At 38.5% G+C, this 17,187-nt stretch overlaps 2 protein-coding genes across 2 annotated transcripts; one reads left to right on the top strand and one right to left on the bottom strand.

Moving 5' to 3' along the window:
- Positions 1-1,052: 1,052 nt before the first annotated feature.
- Positions 1,053-1,631, top strand: LOC140862756 (dirigent protein 22-like). Its single transcript, XM_073265791.1, has one exon. It carries the CDS (start codon positions 1,053-1,055, stop codon positions 1,629-1,631), a length of 579 nt encoding a protein of 192 aa, XP_073121892.1.
- Positions 1,632-1,635: 4 nt separating this feature from the next.
- Positions 1,636-4,921, bottom strand: LOC140862571 (pentatricopeptide repeat-containing protein At1g02060, chloroplastic). Its single transcript, XM_073265596.1, has 2 exons — positions 2,445-4,921; positions 1,636-2,172 (listed from the first exon to the last, which is right to left on the bottom strand). The coding sequence occupies exon 1, from the start codon at positions 4,637-4,639 to the stop codon at positions 2,471-2,473; it is 2,169 nt and encodes a 722-aa protein (XP_073121697.1). The 5' UTR covers positions 4,640-4,921; the 3' UTR covers positions 1,636-2,172; positions 2,445-2,470.
- Positions 4,922-17,187: the final 12,266 nt, after the last annotated feature.

The following is a 17,187-nucleotide window of genomic DNA, read 5'->3' as shown; positions in this document are numbered from 1 at the left end:
GTCCTCATGATGGCAGTCCGTTTAGATTAAGCATATCAATGTTTCCTTTGTCTTACAAGATTAGGGCGAGATCTTACCCTAGATATTCGGGATTGTGATCCCGAGATTCTTGGGTTCTTGATAAGGAAGTTAAGCGCCAAATACGGAGCCCTCTCCTATAAATACCAAGTTCACTTTCATTATTCGAATTTCAATTTCACTCGAGTGCACACGCCACTCTATATTTTTCTATCCAAGCATCTGACTTAAGCGTCGGAGGGGATACGCCGGAACACCTTCTGGTCCATCCTTAACACTCTTGTTCGTGGTTTCAGGTTAGCAAGCAGCTCATCTTCCGTTAGAGGAGTTTCATTAGCTCGACTAGTTAGCTCATTCAAGTAGATCACTTTATTGATAGATATCAAATAAAGATATATGTTCTCAAGATTTGAAAATATGAGGGGTCAATATATTACTTTTTCATATTTCAATGTCGAGATTTCAAATGTATTGTATGCCATTAACCAATAAAATTATCGATCTCTAAAAATAAATCTAAATATGAATCACATTATTCCGACATTTCAACAAAATACAACTCAAATACTTATAAATTAAAAATATCGAAAATTGAACCAAATATCACCCAAAATAATTTCGAGATTTTGGATGTATTGTTTGTAATTAACCAATGAGATTATAGATCTCTAAAAATAAAACTAAATATACATCACATACATAATTTCTACATTTCTACAAATACAACTCAAGTAATAACAAATTAAAAAATATTGAAAATTGAACCAAATATGAGCCAAAATAATATCAAAGTTGTTTCTTTCAATGTTCAATCATTTCGTCAAATAATTCCAGAACATATTGACCCACAAACCAACTAAGATTTGAAAGGGTAAGGAGGCTGAACATTACGTATCCTAGAGGAATTTTACTTCTTATGATATAATATTCATCATTATTAATATTAATGGATATAAATATGTGTGTCTTCGACATTGTACTAAGGATCTGTAGAGCAGAAAAATCAGGAGGAAAATCAATAAGAGGGATCATCGATGGAGAAAATTAATCTGTTCCAGTTTATTATGTTTTGCACACTAACACATGCAATAACAGCAGTATTCTGTCACGGCCCCGAACCCGTGGAAGTCTGGTTCCAAAACCTAAAGAAACCATCTGTACCGAAAACCGCGGTGATCCAGTTCTATGTTCAAGATTTCCTGGGTGGTCCTAGGCAATCAGCTTGGCAAATAGCTCAAGCTAGCATTACTCCGAATTCATCGACCAATTTCGGAAGACTCATAATGGCAGATAGTTTACTAACAGTCGGAACCGATTTAAACTCTGCCCCCATCGGCAGAGGTCAGGGGTTGATCGGTTATTCGGACTTGAACGAAGGGGCGGTAGCTACGAGCATGAACTTCGTTTTCACAACCGGAAAATACAACGGGAGTACACTCTCCATGTTTGGAAGAAACCCTCTAACTGCTGTTGGTGATCGTGAGTTGTCTATAGTTGGCGGTACCGGTGTTTTCCGATTGGCACGAGGCATAGCTACCGTCCGTACGTACTTAGATTTTGATGCCACTGGTTATGCTGTTTTCAATTATACTTTGTATGTCATTTATCCTTAATTGGTGAATGAATAATCAACATTAATAAATTTGGTTGTGAAATGGAATTTAAAGAGGTGTTCTTGTGGAATGTTGGTCTAGCATTGTAGATTTATTTCAATCTTTTGTATATAAAAATATTAAATTCTTATAATGTTAGTACTAAAACAAAAAAGCGATAATTTTACAACCAAAATTTACTTGTTCGAACATCGACTTTACAATAACACAATCCCACAGATACTGCCTATTGCCTGTAAATCGTCTCATCTGAAACCGTGATCTAAAATTTGAGAAATAATCACAGCTCGAAACTCAATAATAACAACCAAACAAACATGCACATACAACTAGTAAGTAAGGAATAACATATTTATACTCTCACATTTTGACACGACACAAATTATACAACGGGTCGAATTACAACCCACGTAACATGGACAAAGTTAGGTCCTCGGATAAGGAGGTAAAATGCTTCTTACCATCTGTATCATTTCGGGAGCTCGTATGCAAGTAGGGGAGAATTGCAGCGGGAAATTACTGAATTTGCGGCCACCGGTTCCTGTAAATCCAAAAAAGGACTCCAAATCAAAGTTTAACAAATAAATGAAAAACCACAAGCTCAATATATATATATATATATACATATATTCATCAAGCGGAACTCACAACAAAAAAATTTCGAAAAAAAAAATGAATGAAATTAACACCTAATAAGAAATATAAACAGCTTCTATGCTAAAATTCAATCCATGAGATTCTATAGAAACTGCCTTGAAAACATATAAAACACAGTCAAATGTAAAAAGGAATTCCTGAAACATGACTGACTACCTCTGCATGTCTCAGCTAACTCCAATTTAGTTCAGTAATCTTTTGGCAATAAATTCGGCTTCCCTCAATTTTCCTTCAGCTTCGAGACCGATTCTCAATTCTTCGAGGCAGCTTGAAGGTTGTTCTATACCCTTCTCTAACAATTCATAGTATAGGTTGAATGCTTCTGATAGCCTGTGGACTCTACTGAGACCGGTTAAAATAGTATTGCATATGACAATATCGACGGTCTGGTCATTTTTCAGGCTGAACACGAGCAATTCACTTGCTTCCATGAACTTTCTATCCTTGCAAAGGGACACAATCAGTTCTTCCATGTGGACTATGTAACCATTTTTATAGAGAATTCTAACGAGCTGAAATGCCTTTTTCTGTGAACCACTCCTGAAGATCACTTCGATTGCATCTGTTGAGAGATTGATGTTTGGTCTAATCTGTTTGTCTAACATTAGCATAATCAAGCAAGCCGATTCATGAGAAAATTCCTTTTTGACAAGTTCCATAAGTACACGGTGGAATGTGGATGTTCTTGGAAGATGGGAACTTTTTGACATCTTTTCCAAGGTGTCGTAGGCGAGGTTTGGTTCCCCCTTACTTAGAAGAACTTCTATTAGCGATTCATAAATCTCGGCATCAGGGACAAAGCTTCTCCTCAGCATCAAAACTAAGAGTTGATGCCCATCTTCACCCGTCCCTTCCTTACAATGCCCCAAAATCAAAGTTTTATAAGCCGGAGGATCTTGTATCCCTCGTTTTATTAGCTGCCTGAACACTCTCTCAGCTTTCTTAGTCTTTCCATTTGCACATAAATTACGAAAAATGGGATTGTATGCTGCAGCAAGAGGTGTGCAACCATCTTCACGCAACAAAATGTCCTTCGCAAATAACTCATCAAGCAACTTCTCTGCCATTTCAAAATTTCCCCTTTTACACAAGGCCCTAATTAGCATACTATATGTGGCCGAATCTTGTTTAACATTCAGCTCTGTCATCTTCTCAAAAACTCTCAAAGCCTCATCCAAGTTCCCCCCATTGCAATGAGCATTCATCACCGTGTTAAAAGTACACGTATCTGGAACCAATCGTCCATCCCCTCCATCACATTTCCCTAGAATCTCTTTCACCATATCAAAGCTCTGAGATTCACAGAGCCCTTGAATAAACGTATTATAAGTGATTTCATTCGGCCTGATGCCACGGTCAACCATTTTTCTGAACACATCCACGGCCTCGCCAATTTCGCCTTTTCCACAATACCCGCGAATCAAAGTAGTGTAACTAATAACATTTGGCCTCAAATTCTCACCTTTCTTTTGCATACCATCAACCACCTTACGTGCCATGTTCACGTTTCCAGCTCTACACAAACCATCAACAATCGTATTGTACGTTAACAAATCCGGTGTACAATCAAACTTCTCCATCTCCTTAAAGATCCTAAATGCTTCATCAATCATCAAGTTCCTACAAAAGCCTCTTATCAAGATATTAAAGGTATACAAATCCGGTCTCACTCCATATGTGCTAAGCATTTCAGGGTATAGATTCAAAACCGTTCTCATCCTTCCACATTTGAGCAAAATCAAGAACAGACAATTAAAAGTAACAGCTGAAGGAGGAATGCCCATTGCTTTCATTAACTTAAATACCTTTAAAGATTCTTGAAAAAGCCCAGCATCACCGTAACTACGAATCAAGCTGTTGAAAAACTTGTCAGTTAGCTGTACACCATGGTTGGATTTCTTCGGTACAGAAATTAGGAAGTTCAGGGCCGTATTGAGGTTACGAGCCCGGCCAAGAATTTCGAGCATGATGAAGTAGGAGTGATGGGTGTGTGTGAAGCCAGAACCATGCGCCCAATTGAAAAATCGAAGGGCTTTGGAAGGGGTTTTGATACGGCGGAGGGTTTGGAGAAGGGTTGTTTGGGAGAGGGGGGTGGCGGTGCAGAGTAAGGACTCGAGTCGGGCTGACCAAGCGGCGGCGGAGTTGATGAGCCTGGCCATGGTTCGGGCTTTCTTTGTTTTTGTTTTTGTTGGCTTGGCATCATGAGACTCATCTCTCTCATTCTCCGATTTCCTATACACGGCGGCGGCGCAAATCGGAGGTGTTGGGCGGAATATTTGCGTGAGATTTGGAGGGAAGAGGGAGGTGGAGTATGAGAGATTGAATTGGAAGATTTTCCTGCTGACGTTCATTGAGAATTTGTAACCCAACAGAAGGGTAGGACGACTGAGCAGACCCAACCCATTTTTACAGTTGTACACGCTCTCACTTTGACAGTTATAGAAAAATTGAACAATAAATTGGCACGCCCGGTGGAACAATGAAATATGCCGCCAAAGTGAAGGGACCAGACTGAGAAAAAGGGAGTGGAAATCCCGTTGAACTTAGAAGATTTGAATCGTTGAACCTGAGGTTTCTGTTCAAGATATGATTGAACAACTGAAAGGCCAAAACCATGGCCATGGAGCTTTCAAAGAAACTCAACACCCTCAACTGAACACTCACTCGAATGCAGGAGAAAATAACGCATTGGATATGGACCGATGCCCGCATTGGATATGGACCGATGCGATTATCATAAAAGGGTTCTCGGGCCGTGGCAGAGTATCCGGGTAAAATTTCAGCAAGCTCCTTCGTCCCATCTTGGATGCAATCTACACGTCAGGAAACAAAGAAACTCGTAAGTGAGAAATCGGAAGGGTTTTCAGCGTCGCCACTCCGATGCTTAAGTCAGATTAAGATGTATGGAGTGGGCTTAGGAATTTTGGGAGAGTGAGTGTGTGCGATACAATGGTGATAGGTGATAATGAATACACCTTGACCAGGCTCGAGAGCCTAGTATTTATACCCGTCGGTCTGGGTTATTAATGATTACATGGTATGGGCTAACTGACGACTTTTAATGCGATGAGACAATTATCACGTGTGATTAGACACCCCGTAATCCTCGGAAGAACCCATGCTTTTGAAACGTGATTAGTGATGATTTGGTCTGTAATAAGAGCCTGACACACTCAAGGTAGGCGTGGCCTCTTCCTGACCCTTAAAATAGAAAGTCCGGGCCCCACCAGCTCTCTTTTTCTCCCGGCTCCCGGGAGCATGTTTCTGAATGCCCGGCTTCCGTAGTTTATTCGGGCTCCCCTGATCACCCGGGTGTTTAGGGCCTCCCGAGTCCTCTGAACCACCCGGGTCCACGAGACCCTCGGGTCTTTTGAGACCACCTGGGTTATCTTACTGGGATATCACCACACCTTCCAAAATTAGTCAGGCTAGAACCTGCTTCGTTGTCCTGAAAAATCAACATCCACGTGGTTTTCGCAACCTGGAGCCCGGGTGAAAGACAAGGCTGACGTCAGCCCTAACCTCTTCGTAGTACGTGTCTCAGAGGTCTTGTCAGTGGTCGCTTCAACTTCTTGAGCACGCTTCGTGCATCTCCACCGTTTATTTCAAAATACACGGCCCAGATTGCTCGGTTCCTAAAAGTATTTAATCCTTGTGCCCCTTCATTACCTCCCTCACCGCTTTCTTCCTTGCGTCTTTCAGCATCTATGTGATTCCTTCCGAGTGTCCGGCGCTTGCTTCTTGCGATCTTCCATCTAGATTCCCACCCTCGTAAGTTCTCCTCTTCCTACTATGTCTTCTGGAACTTCTTCTACCTCTGGTGCGAATGCCAAAATCTCGCCTAGAGATGAAGAGCCAAGCGGTGGCTCGAGCGATGCTTGATCCGCTTCTGCTCTTCCTCGCCCCTCCCTGTTTTTCCAAGAAATCCTCTCTCTCTACCACTCATGCTACTGCTACCTCCTCTTCCCGCCCCAAAGGAAATGGCAAGAAGAAAATCCGCAACCCAAAACCTCTTGTTGCAATCCCCTCTTCTCCTTCTAAATCCCTTGCCCTAGGGTGGTTCACCTTCCTTCCGAACACTTTATAAAATGCACACCTTCCACCCGAATTCTTTCCGCATTATGGTTTTTACTTACAAACTTTTTAAAATGCACAATTTGGCCATTACCCCCCTTATCTTTCACTACTTTTTTACTTGTCGGTTTAACGAGGGGGCTTTCTCCTTAGCTGCCCGGTTAAATGTCCGCTTTCTATTCGATATTCCTTCCTCTTTGAAAGGATGGAAAGAGAGATATTTCTTCCTCCAGCCCCCGGTCCCATTCCCATTTAGGACCGGGTTCCTGACTATTTTACCTCCTCAGCCTGAACTCTCGGATCACTATAAGATCGAGGGGCCGTATATTCGTAGCTTAGCGTTAGTAGGGAACAAAACTTTCCCTTCCTCTGTCCTTTTGACAAATGATAATATGACCTCTTACGGGTTGAGTAACCGGGTGGAAGATCCCCTGATGCATACGGCACCCCTGGGCTCAACCCGGTAATTTTTTTAGCTTTCTCTTCTTGACATCTCCTGATTGACTGTGCTTATGTGCTTACACTTACATGTTATTTTTGTTGCAGACCCGTCAGGTATGATGAGAGAGGAGTTTGCGAGGCGGGAAACGAAGAGAAACGCTGCTAAGGAAAGAACTCAGTGTAACTGTTAGAACCTAATGGGGGGGGGGGGATTTAGGTTCTATTGGCAACTTTAGCAATTTAAAGCAATTATGCAAATGCGCAAGCGGAAGACTTAAAGCAATTAATAATAAGTGCGGTAAATAAATGCGTAATGTAAATAAAGCAGTAAAAGGGATAAGAGATGTTTATGGAAGTTCGACGATAAATCGTCTACGTCTCCCCTTCTTGGTTAAGATCGATTAACCAAGGATCCACTAGCACTTCAACTTCTTGGCCTTGATGGCTCCAAGGATAGCCGTACAACTCAACATGATCACCACACCGATACAACTCGAACACTTGGCCTTAAGGGCTCCAAAGATAGCCTCAACACAAACACTTGGCTTCACACTCAAGTGCTTACAACGATAGCACAATACACTTGGCTTCACACTCAAGTGTTTACAACAATAGCACAACCAACTCACAAACTATTTTTACAAACACTCTCAAATATATCACACAAACACTTTGATAGTGAGAAATTGCTTGCAAAGGAGAGAAGAGATTAGTTGGGATGTCTCCAAATGACCTTGGATGGCCTCTATTTATAGTTGACAAAGATTTGAATCTGATTTGAGTGCATGGAGCATGTGTTGAGAAGTCAAGGAGTGACAAAAAGTGTTCGGCGCCGCTGCCTACTTTTTCTCAGCATTGAGCGGATTTTGTGGAAAAATCATATCTCACAATATAACCATTGGATTGATCTGAAATTTAAACCGAAGCTTTAAAACATCTAAATCGTCATTTTGAACGGTTGAGATTTGATTTTAACGAATCAATCATGCCCAGTATTTTTCGGAAGTCGCTTCATCATGTTTTCAAACTTGTTCTGTGCAACAAATTTGAAAAATTCATATCTCCCAATCCATCTGTTGGATTGATCTGAAATTTGGACAGAGGTTGTAAAACATCTAAATATGAATTGGATCGGTGGAGATTTGATTTGAATGTCTAAATCATTCCCAGTTACTTTTTGAATATTATTCTTCATTATTTGCTTCATGTTCTGCAAAAATAGGTACTGTGCAACCTTTGTAGAAAAATAATAATTTCATATCTAGCCGTTGGATTGCTCTAAACTTTGGACAGCACATGTAAAACTTCCTCATCACGATTATGATCGGTGAAGATCGGATTTGAATGTCTAGAAAATTCCCAGTAATTTTCGGAAGTTGCTGCTCCATACTTTGGCTTCTTCTTGTCTTTTTCTTCATATCTCTTAACAATGTTTCATCCATTCAATGAGCAATACAAGACTTTATAAATACATGTATAGCTTCAAAATAGCTTCCAAGAATTTAATCATCAATAAATCTAATCTGTAAAATATCACTTTAAATGGTTAGTAACAATTAACCGAGTTTTGTAATCATCAAAACATAATATTATGAGACTTGTTAATGCATTAAAAACATTAATCTCATAACACGAGATTTGTATGCGTTTAAGGCGTAACAATCTCCCCCTTTTTGATGATCACAAAACTTGGTTAAATAGGAGAAATAAATGTACAATATTAAATAAAAAATTTAAATTTGTAAAATATAATCGCATGAATAAAACTCTCCCTAATTTAAACAATTAGTTAAGAAGAGAATTAAAAATTTGTTTATCAAATAACCAGTTTTATTCTCTATGCATTTAAGCAAACTAACTCTCCCTCTAAGTTAAAGTATTTAACCAAACTAATTCTCCCCCTTTTTGTGATGATCAAAAAGACTGGAAAAGTAAATGCAAAACATGATAATTGAATATAATTTCTAAAATGCAACACATAAATTTCACATAAAATGTGAGCTTTATAACTTTGAATAAATACAATTAATTTGTATTATCCAAAATTAAGTTGCTCGAATTTTATATTAAGCTCCCCCTTAATATGACATTAAATTTATTTATGTCCGCAAGTGATTATAACTCAATCATGCCAAGTTCACCACGCAAACGAATAAAAGTATTTTCATCTAGTGGTTTTGTAAAAATATCAGCAATTTGATTTGACGTGTCAACATATTGAAGTTCAACTTCATTTCGTTCGATGTGGTCACGAATAAAATGATAACGAATGTCAATATGTTTGGTGCGCGAATGTTGAATCGGATTCTTTGTAAGACATATGGCGCTAGTGTTATCACAAAAAATAGGGATTTTTGAAAAAGAGATGCCATAGTCGAGCAATTGATGCTTCATCCAAAGAATTTGCGCACAACAACTACCAGCAGCCATATATTCGGCTTCGGTTGTTGATAACGCAACACAATTTTGCTTTTTTGAAAACCAAGAAACTAAATAGTTTCCTAGAAAGAAACAAGTTCCACTAGTGCTTTTTTTGTCCACCTTATATCCACCAAAGTCGGCATCACAATATACTTTTAAATCAAAAAAAGAATTTTTCGAATACCACAAGCCGAGATTTGGAGTATTTGAAAGATATTTGAAAATGCGTTTTCAGGCGAACAAATGTGATTCCTTTGGACATGATTGAAATCGTGCATACAAGCAAACACTAAACATAATGTCCGGTCTACTAGCAGTAGCATAAAGTAAGGAGCCAATCATACTGCGAAAGGAAGATTGATCTACAGATTTACCATTTTCATCCTTGTCGAGTCTGATTGCTGTGCTCATCGGTGTGGATGATGATTTTGTGTTCTCCATCCCAAACTTCTTTAGAATCTCCTTGATGTATTTGCTTTGGTTTACAAAGAACTCATCCTTGCACTGCTTGATTTGCAATCCGAGGAAATAATTAAGTTCCCCCATCATGCTCATCTCGAAGTGATCCTGCATCAACTTAGAGAATCCTTGACAAAGAGTTTCATTAGTAGAATCAAAAATTATATCATCAACATAAATTTGCACAATCAAAAGATCATTTTTGACATTCTTGGTAAACAAGGTAATGTCGATCTTTCCTTTTGAAAAATCATTTGAAAGCAAGAAAGTAGACAGTTTATCATACCAAGCTCTAGGAGCTTGTTTCAATCCATACAAAGCTTTGTTTAGTCTATAACGAATCAACAAAACCATCAGGTTGTTCAATGTAAACTTCCTCTTTCAATTCACCGTTAAGAAATGCACTCTTAACATCCATTTGAAATAACTTAAAATTTCTAGATCAAACAAAAGCAAGTAGCATGCGAATAGATTCTAGTCTAGCAACAGGAGCATATGTCTCATCATAATCAATGTCTTCTTCTTGACTATAACCTTTTGCTACAAGCCTAGATTTATTTCTAGTGATCGTACCATGCTCATCAAGTTTATTCCTATAAACCCATTTAGTGCCAATAATAGATCTATCATGCGGCCTAGGAATAAGATTCCAAATATCATTACGTTTAAACTCATTCAACTCATCTTGCATAGCAATAATTCAAGAATCATCTAATAAAGCATCATCAATACACTTAGGTTCAACATGCGAAACAAAAGCAAGATGATTGCAAATATTATTAAGAGAAGATCGAGTGGTTACTCCCTTCGAAGGACTTCCAATGATAAGATCCATAGGATGATCTTTGTGAAGCATCCAATCCTTCGGAAGTGGAGTTTTCTCAACAGAAGTATCTATATCATTTAGTCTTGAGGAAGTCATCTCTTCTTCGAGTAATTCTACATCATCGTTAGTAGTACGAGAAACTACAGACATAGATTCATCAAATACAACATGCATAGATTCTTCAACAAGTAAGGTACGTTTATTAAATACTTTAAAGCCTTACTTGAGGTAGAATATCCAAGAAAAATACCTTTGTCAGATTTGACATCAAATTTGCCAAGGTTGTCCTTGTCGTTATTATGTATGTAGCATTTGGAACCGAAAGCTCGAAAATATGAAATGTTAGGCTTTCTCCCTCTCCATAATTCATATGGAGTTTTCTTGAGAATTGGCCTTATTGATACACGATTAATGATGTAACAAGCAGTGTTCATTGCTTCAGCCCAAACATATTTTGGTAGAGAAAGCTCACATATCATGGTCCTTGCAATCTCCACAAGTGTTCTATTTTTCCTCTCAACGACCCCGTTTTGTTGAGGAGTCCTAGGACAAGAAAAATTGTGACCGATGCCTTTCTCTTCACAAAAATTTGTAAAACTCTCATTTTTGAAATTCAGTTCCGTGGTCACTACGGATCTGCTTTATTGAAAGATTTTTCTCATTCTCAACTCGTTTGACAAAAGTTTTAAAATAATCAAAGGCATCATTTTTGTGGGCTAAAAACAATGTCCACGTGTAACGTGAGAAATCATCCACAATGACAAATGCATAAAGCTTTCCTCCTAAGCTAGAGTTCCTCAAGGGACCACATAGATCTAGGTGAAGAAGTTCAAGAGGCATAGAAGTTGATACAAAATTTTTGCTTTTAAAATATTCCCTTGTGTGTTTGCCAAGTTGACACGCATCATAAACAAAATCTAATTTTAAATTGAGTTTTGGCATACCAACAACTAAATCAAGTTTAAAAAGTTTTTCTATGGTACTAGGACCAACATGACCTAGTCGTCTATGCCAAAGAATGTTGTCATCAACATTCAAGGATACAAGGCTTTTAATATTTGATAAAGATAAATTGTTTAAAGAAACCTTGTATACATTTTCACTTTTATATCCTTTGAAATTTATGGATTTATCAGTCGTGAGTGATATAGTACAGTGTTGGGGAGTGAATTTGACTTCATAACCTATATCGCACAATTGACTTATGCTTAGTAAGTTATGCTTAAGCCCTTTCACTAGGAGTACATCATCAATCAAGCAGGATTCAGATATACCTATTGAGCCGATTCCTTCGATAACTCCTTTGCTGTTGTCTCCAAAGGTGACAGTTCCTTTCTTCTTTGGTTTGAACGATTGGAGTAGATCCTTGTTCCTGGTCATATGTCTAGAGCATCCACTGTCTAGATACCATATGCCAGGGAGAACAGTTTTCCTATTTCCCTACAAGAATTGATTTTGGTACCTTTTAGTTCTTTTGGGTCCACAGTGTTAGAAAATAGAAATACAAAATAGATTTCTAAGAGTTCAGTCTCTCATAGCGACATCATCGCCACTTTTCAAGAGTGCTCCCAGTAGTAGGTAGGGCTATGGCCTCTTTAAAAACCTATTTTCTTGGACAAAGCAGCATTCATCAGGAAGACCAGTCGCAAGTCAAGGCAGTTTAAACCGGTCTATGATGAACTTTCTTAGATCATGATCTCATAATGCCAACTGATGAGTTGTTAAGTACTCTTAGGCCTCCATTTCATATAGCTTTTTTTATCATATTGATATTTTAACGATCTACATTTATGTCTAGCATGACCTATTTTACAGCAGTAAGAGCATGTAGGGGTGATCTCATTTTTGCTTTAGCAATTAGACTAGTGAAGTCTATTGATTTCTTACCATATCCTATTCCACCCTTATCAAAACTACATTTCTGCATGCTTAGTAAGTTATTCAAATTATTAATACTAACATTGAATTTATCAAAAGATTTTTCTAAGTGAGCTATGTCATCCTTTAATCTTAGGTTCTCATGCCCCTTAGTTTCTAATTCATTTTTGAGGTTTCTATTTTCCTTTCTAAGTGACTTAGCCATATCAAACATATGTTTATATGCATGTAGTAGTTCGTCATAGGAAGGTACCTCATCATCGTCGTCGGAGACGATGTCATCACTTTTAGCCATGAGGCATATGTTAGCTTCCTCCTCGTCATCGTCGCTATCGCTCCAAGTGGCTATAAGTGCTTTCTTCTTTCCCTTGTCGACCTTCTTCTTTAGAGGACACTCATTTGCATAGTGGCCTTGTTGTTGACAGTTATAGCATGTTACTTCTTTTTCGGTCTTCTTTTTCAAGTTGTTTCCTCGCATAAATCTTTTGAATTTCCTTGCAAAGAGCACCATGTCTTCATCATCATTTTCTTCAACTTGGCTAGATAAGGCAATCCCCTTTGCCTTGATCTTTTCATCTTCTTTCTTCGCTTCCTTTCTTGTGGATACTTACAACTCATGGGTTTTTAGGGTCCCATGAAGTTGGTCAAGATCATAGGATGCGGCGTCGCCTTTGTTGGACTCAATGATGGCCGTCCTCTTGGCATCCCACTCCTTGGGTAGGGTGCGTAGAGATCTCCTCCAAACTTGCTTGGATGGATATTGCTTTCCAAGTTAAGCTAACTCATTGATTATTTGAGTAAGCCTTCGGAACATTGTGTCAACATCCTCATTGGTTTCCATCTCAAATGTTTCGTATTTGAGTTGGAGTAGATCGATCTTTGTTTCCTTGACTTGATTGGTCCCTTCGTGACATATCTCCAATTTGTCCCAAATCTCTTTTGCGGAGGAGCACATCGAGATCCGGTTGTACTCGTTCATATCTAAAGAACAATGAAAAATATTCATAGCTTTAGAATTTTGAGAAATTAACTTCATGTCCTCCTTTGAAAAATCATCCATTCCCTTAGGAACTTTAACCCTTTCAACCTCTTTCATAGGTACATAGGGACCTTTCACGGTTACTTTCCAAAGATCATAATCTACGGATTGGATATATAGGGACATTCGATTTTTCCAATATCCGTAGTTTATGCCGTTGAAAAGAGGAGGACGATTGGTTGATTGTCCTTGAACATAATCTCTAGCTAGATTTGTCATAGAGCCTTTTTTGAAAATATTTTGTAAAAAGGTGGCTCTGATACCACTTGTTAGAACCTAATGGGGGGGGGGGGGATTTAGGTTCTATTGGCAACTTTAGCAATTTAAAGCAATTATGCAAATACGCAAGCGGAAGACTTAAAGCAATTAATAATAAATGCGATAAATAAATGCGTAATGTAAATAAAGCAGTAAAAGGGATAAGAGATATTTATTAAAGTTCGACGATAAATCGTCTACGTCTCCCCTTCTTGGTTAAGATCGATTAACCAAGGATCCACTAGCACTTCAACTTCTTGGCCTTGATGGCTTCAAGGATAGCCGTACAACTCAACACAATTACCGCGCCGATACAACTCGAACACTTGGCCTTAAGGGCTCCAAGGATAGCCTCAACACAAACACTTGGCTTCACACTCAAGTGCTTACAACGATAGCACAACACACTTGGCTTCACACTCAAGTGTTTACAACAATAGCACAACCAACTCACAAACTATTTTTACAAACACTCTCAAATATATCACACAAACACTTTGATAGTGAGAAATTTCTTGCAAAGGAGAGAAGAGATGAGTTGGGATGTCGCCAAATGACCTTGGATGACCTTTATTTATAGTTGGCAAATATTTGAATCTGATTTGAGTGCATGGAGCATGTGTTGAGAAGTCAAGGAGTGACAAAAAGTGTTCGGCGCCGCTGCCTACTTTTTCCCAGCATTGAGCGGATTTTGTGGAAAAATCATATCTCACAATCTAACCGTTGGATTGATCTGATATTTAAACCGAAGCTTTAAAACATCTAGATCGTCATTTTGAATGGGGAGATTTGATTTAAACGAATCAATCATGCCCAGTATTTTTCGGAAGTCGCTTCATCATGTTTTCGAACTTGTTCTGTGCAACAAATTTGAAAAATTCATATCTCCCAATCCATCCGCTGGATTGATATGAAATTTGGACAGAGGTTGTAAAACATACTAAATCTGAATTGGATCAATGGAGATTTGATTTGAATGTTTCAATCATTCCCAGTTACTTTTTGAATTTGATTCTTCATCATTTGCTTCATGTTCTGCAAAAATAGGTACTGTGCAACCTTTGTGGAAAAATCATAACTCCATATCTAGCCGTTGGATTGCTCTAAAATTTAGACAGTACATGTAAAACTTCCTCATCACGATTATGACTGGTGAAGTTTGGATTTCAACACCTAGAAAATTCCCAGTAATTTTTGGAAGTTGCTGCTCCATACTTTGGCTTCTTCTTGTCTTTTTCTTCATATCTCTTAACAATGTTTCATCCATTCAATGAGCAATACAAGACTTTATAAATACATGTATAGCTTCAAAATAGCTTCCAAGAATTTAATCATCAATAAATCTAATCTGTAAAATCTCACTTTAAATGGTTAGTAACAATTAACCGAGTTTTGTAATCATCAAAACATAATATTATGAGACTTGTTAATGCATTAAAAACATTAATCTCATAACACGATATTTGTATGCGTTTAAGGCGTAACAGTAACGACCCACGTCCTTCCACCGCATCCCTCCCCATCCTATAGCATGGGCTCGGACCGCATGGTTCGACGGGCATCGCACTCATGACCTCCCCACACCTGGCAGTGGGTTTTTTTGCCCTCCCCAGGAATCGAACATTGTACCTCCAGACTTAAATACAATGTTTTATGATTCTTGGTGCGGTCCGATCCCATGCTATAGGTTGGGGAGGGATGCGATGGAAGGACGTGGGTCGTTACACTCAGGCTCTAGCATAAAGGAGGAAAAAGGCCAGAGCGAAAGAGGAAGACCGCGCCTCCAAACCAATCTCCAAGGAGAAGGAGATTTCTCCTCCCCAAAAAACATCCTCTCCTCCTCCCGCCCAGTCCATCCTTCTTTTGGCCCCGCCTCCCCAAGCACATGTTGAAGTCCCGAAAACCCGGGCTTTGACATTGGCTCCACCCTTGCTAGGGTCCCGAGCCCAGCTGTCCTCGTCTCCAGAAGACTTAGTGGATGAAATACCACTTTTCCATCGCAAAAGGAAAGCCACCCAGGCACCCGACATGGTTATCCTGAGTGACACAGAAGAGAACCCTTCCAAGGAAACTCCGCCGCCTACTGCTCTGAATCGTTCCATGGCTCCTTCGGTGACAGGTTGGGAAGTATACGCCCCTAGCAGCGAGCGAACAAGCTGGTAGTGCTTAGTCGTATCACGCCCAAATTAACCCAACTCAGTTCAACTAAATAAGCATGTAGTAGCGAGAGTAGAGATCATTCCCACGATGAAGGTGCAATTTATTATGTTCTTAAAAATACTGAAAATAAATGAAAGGGGATTTTTGAATTTGAATTTAACTATCACTAATTAAAATAAATTTAAAATAAATTTTATTGACTAACATGCAAGAATAAAAATTATGGAAAAGTAATTATTTAACAAATCTTGGTATCGGTCGACTACACCATTGAAGTTATTCACTCGATCGTCGATTCTCTAAAAAATAATTAATTATCATTGAATATTCATCACTGGAAATTTAATTCCTATCTCACCTAAATTTTATTTAACTAGACACAAGCGTTCTAAATCAACTCTTACCAATGAATTAACCCAAATACAAGTGATTAAGGTTTAAACCCAAGGTATCATTCAAACTAGTGAAATTGATGAAGCTAAACAATACAAACACAATCGGTTGTATTTAATCTAGTCAAAAGATGTTCCTACGAATTAACAAATTCATAAGCGGAAATTATTAATCATAGTTGCTTCACAAATTAGAGGTATCAAACAATTACGGATTTGATTTTTAATTTAGTTTTAGATTGTATGAGAAAATTATTAGATAGTCAGCCAATAATTAAACACACAAGCATATAAATCAATCCCAAACAACTATTGATACTCAAATAAAAATTAAAAATCAAAATCAAAATCTCACGAGATAAATAAACTTCAAGGATTCGTCTTCCTTTACCAAGAACTAAAACTTAGAAGAATTGAAGAAGAAATTGAATCTAAGAACAAGGTAGATAAAACCTAGCCGCCAGATGTATTCTTCACTCTTCAGCCGTCAAAAGATGATTCCAAGATAGGTATTTTTTGAGATGGAAATAATAAATAAATACTAGAATCCTCCAAAAACAAATTTCCTTTTTCAGATAAAATTTCCCGAAACTCACATCTCGCTCTATTGGTAAAAACATACAGATCGAGCGCGATCTTCTCTGGTCCAAATCTTCTTTATTTTCTCTTCTCCCGCTCGATCGGTAAAAAGTAACCAATCGAGCGAAGCATGCTCTGCTCCGCATCTTCTTCTCACATACACAGCTAGCGCAAAAGTGCTTGTCAACAGCGTTATAGCAGCGCCCTTAAATAGCGCTATCACACTTCTTAAACGCACAAAAACCGCTTCTCATTAGCGCTATCACACTTCACTCCTGTAGATCCCTTCGTTAGAGCAAAAGCACTTCTCAAGGGCTGTTCTTTAGAGTTGTTTGTTAATAGCTCTAACGAACATCTCTACTTCTTCCATCT

Source organism: Henckelia pumila, chromosome 4 (genome assembly GCF_033568475.1).
Source record: "Henckelia pumila isolate YLH828 chromosome 4, ASM3356847v2, whole genome shotgun sequence".
NCBI classification, from domain to species: Eukaryota; Viridiplantae; Streptophyta; class Magnoliopsida; order Lamiales; family Gesneriaceae; genus Henckelia; species Henckelia pumila.
The sequence above is the reverse complement of the archived record's forward strand: the minus strand, read 5'-3'. Positions and strand labels throughout refer to the sequence as shown.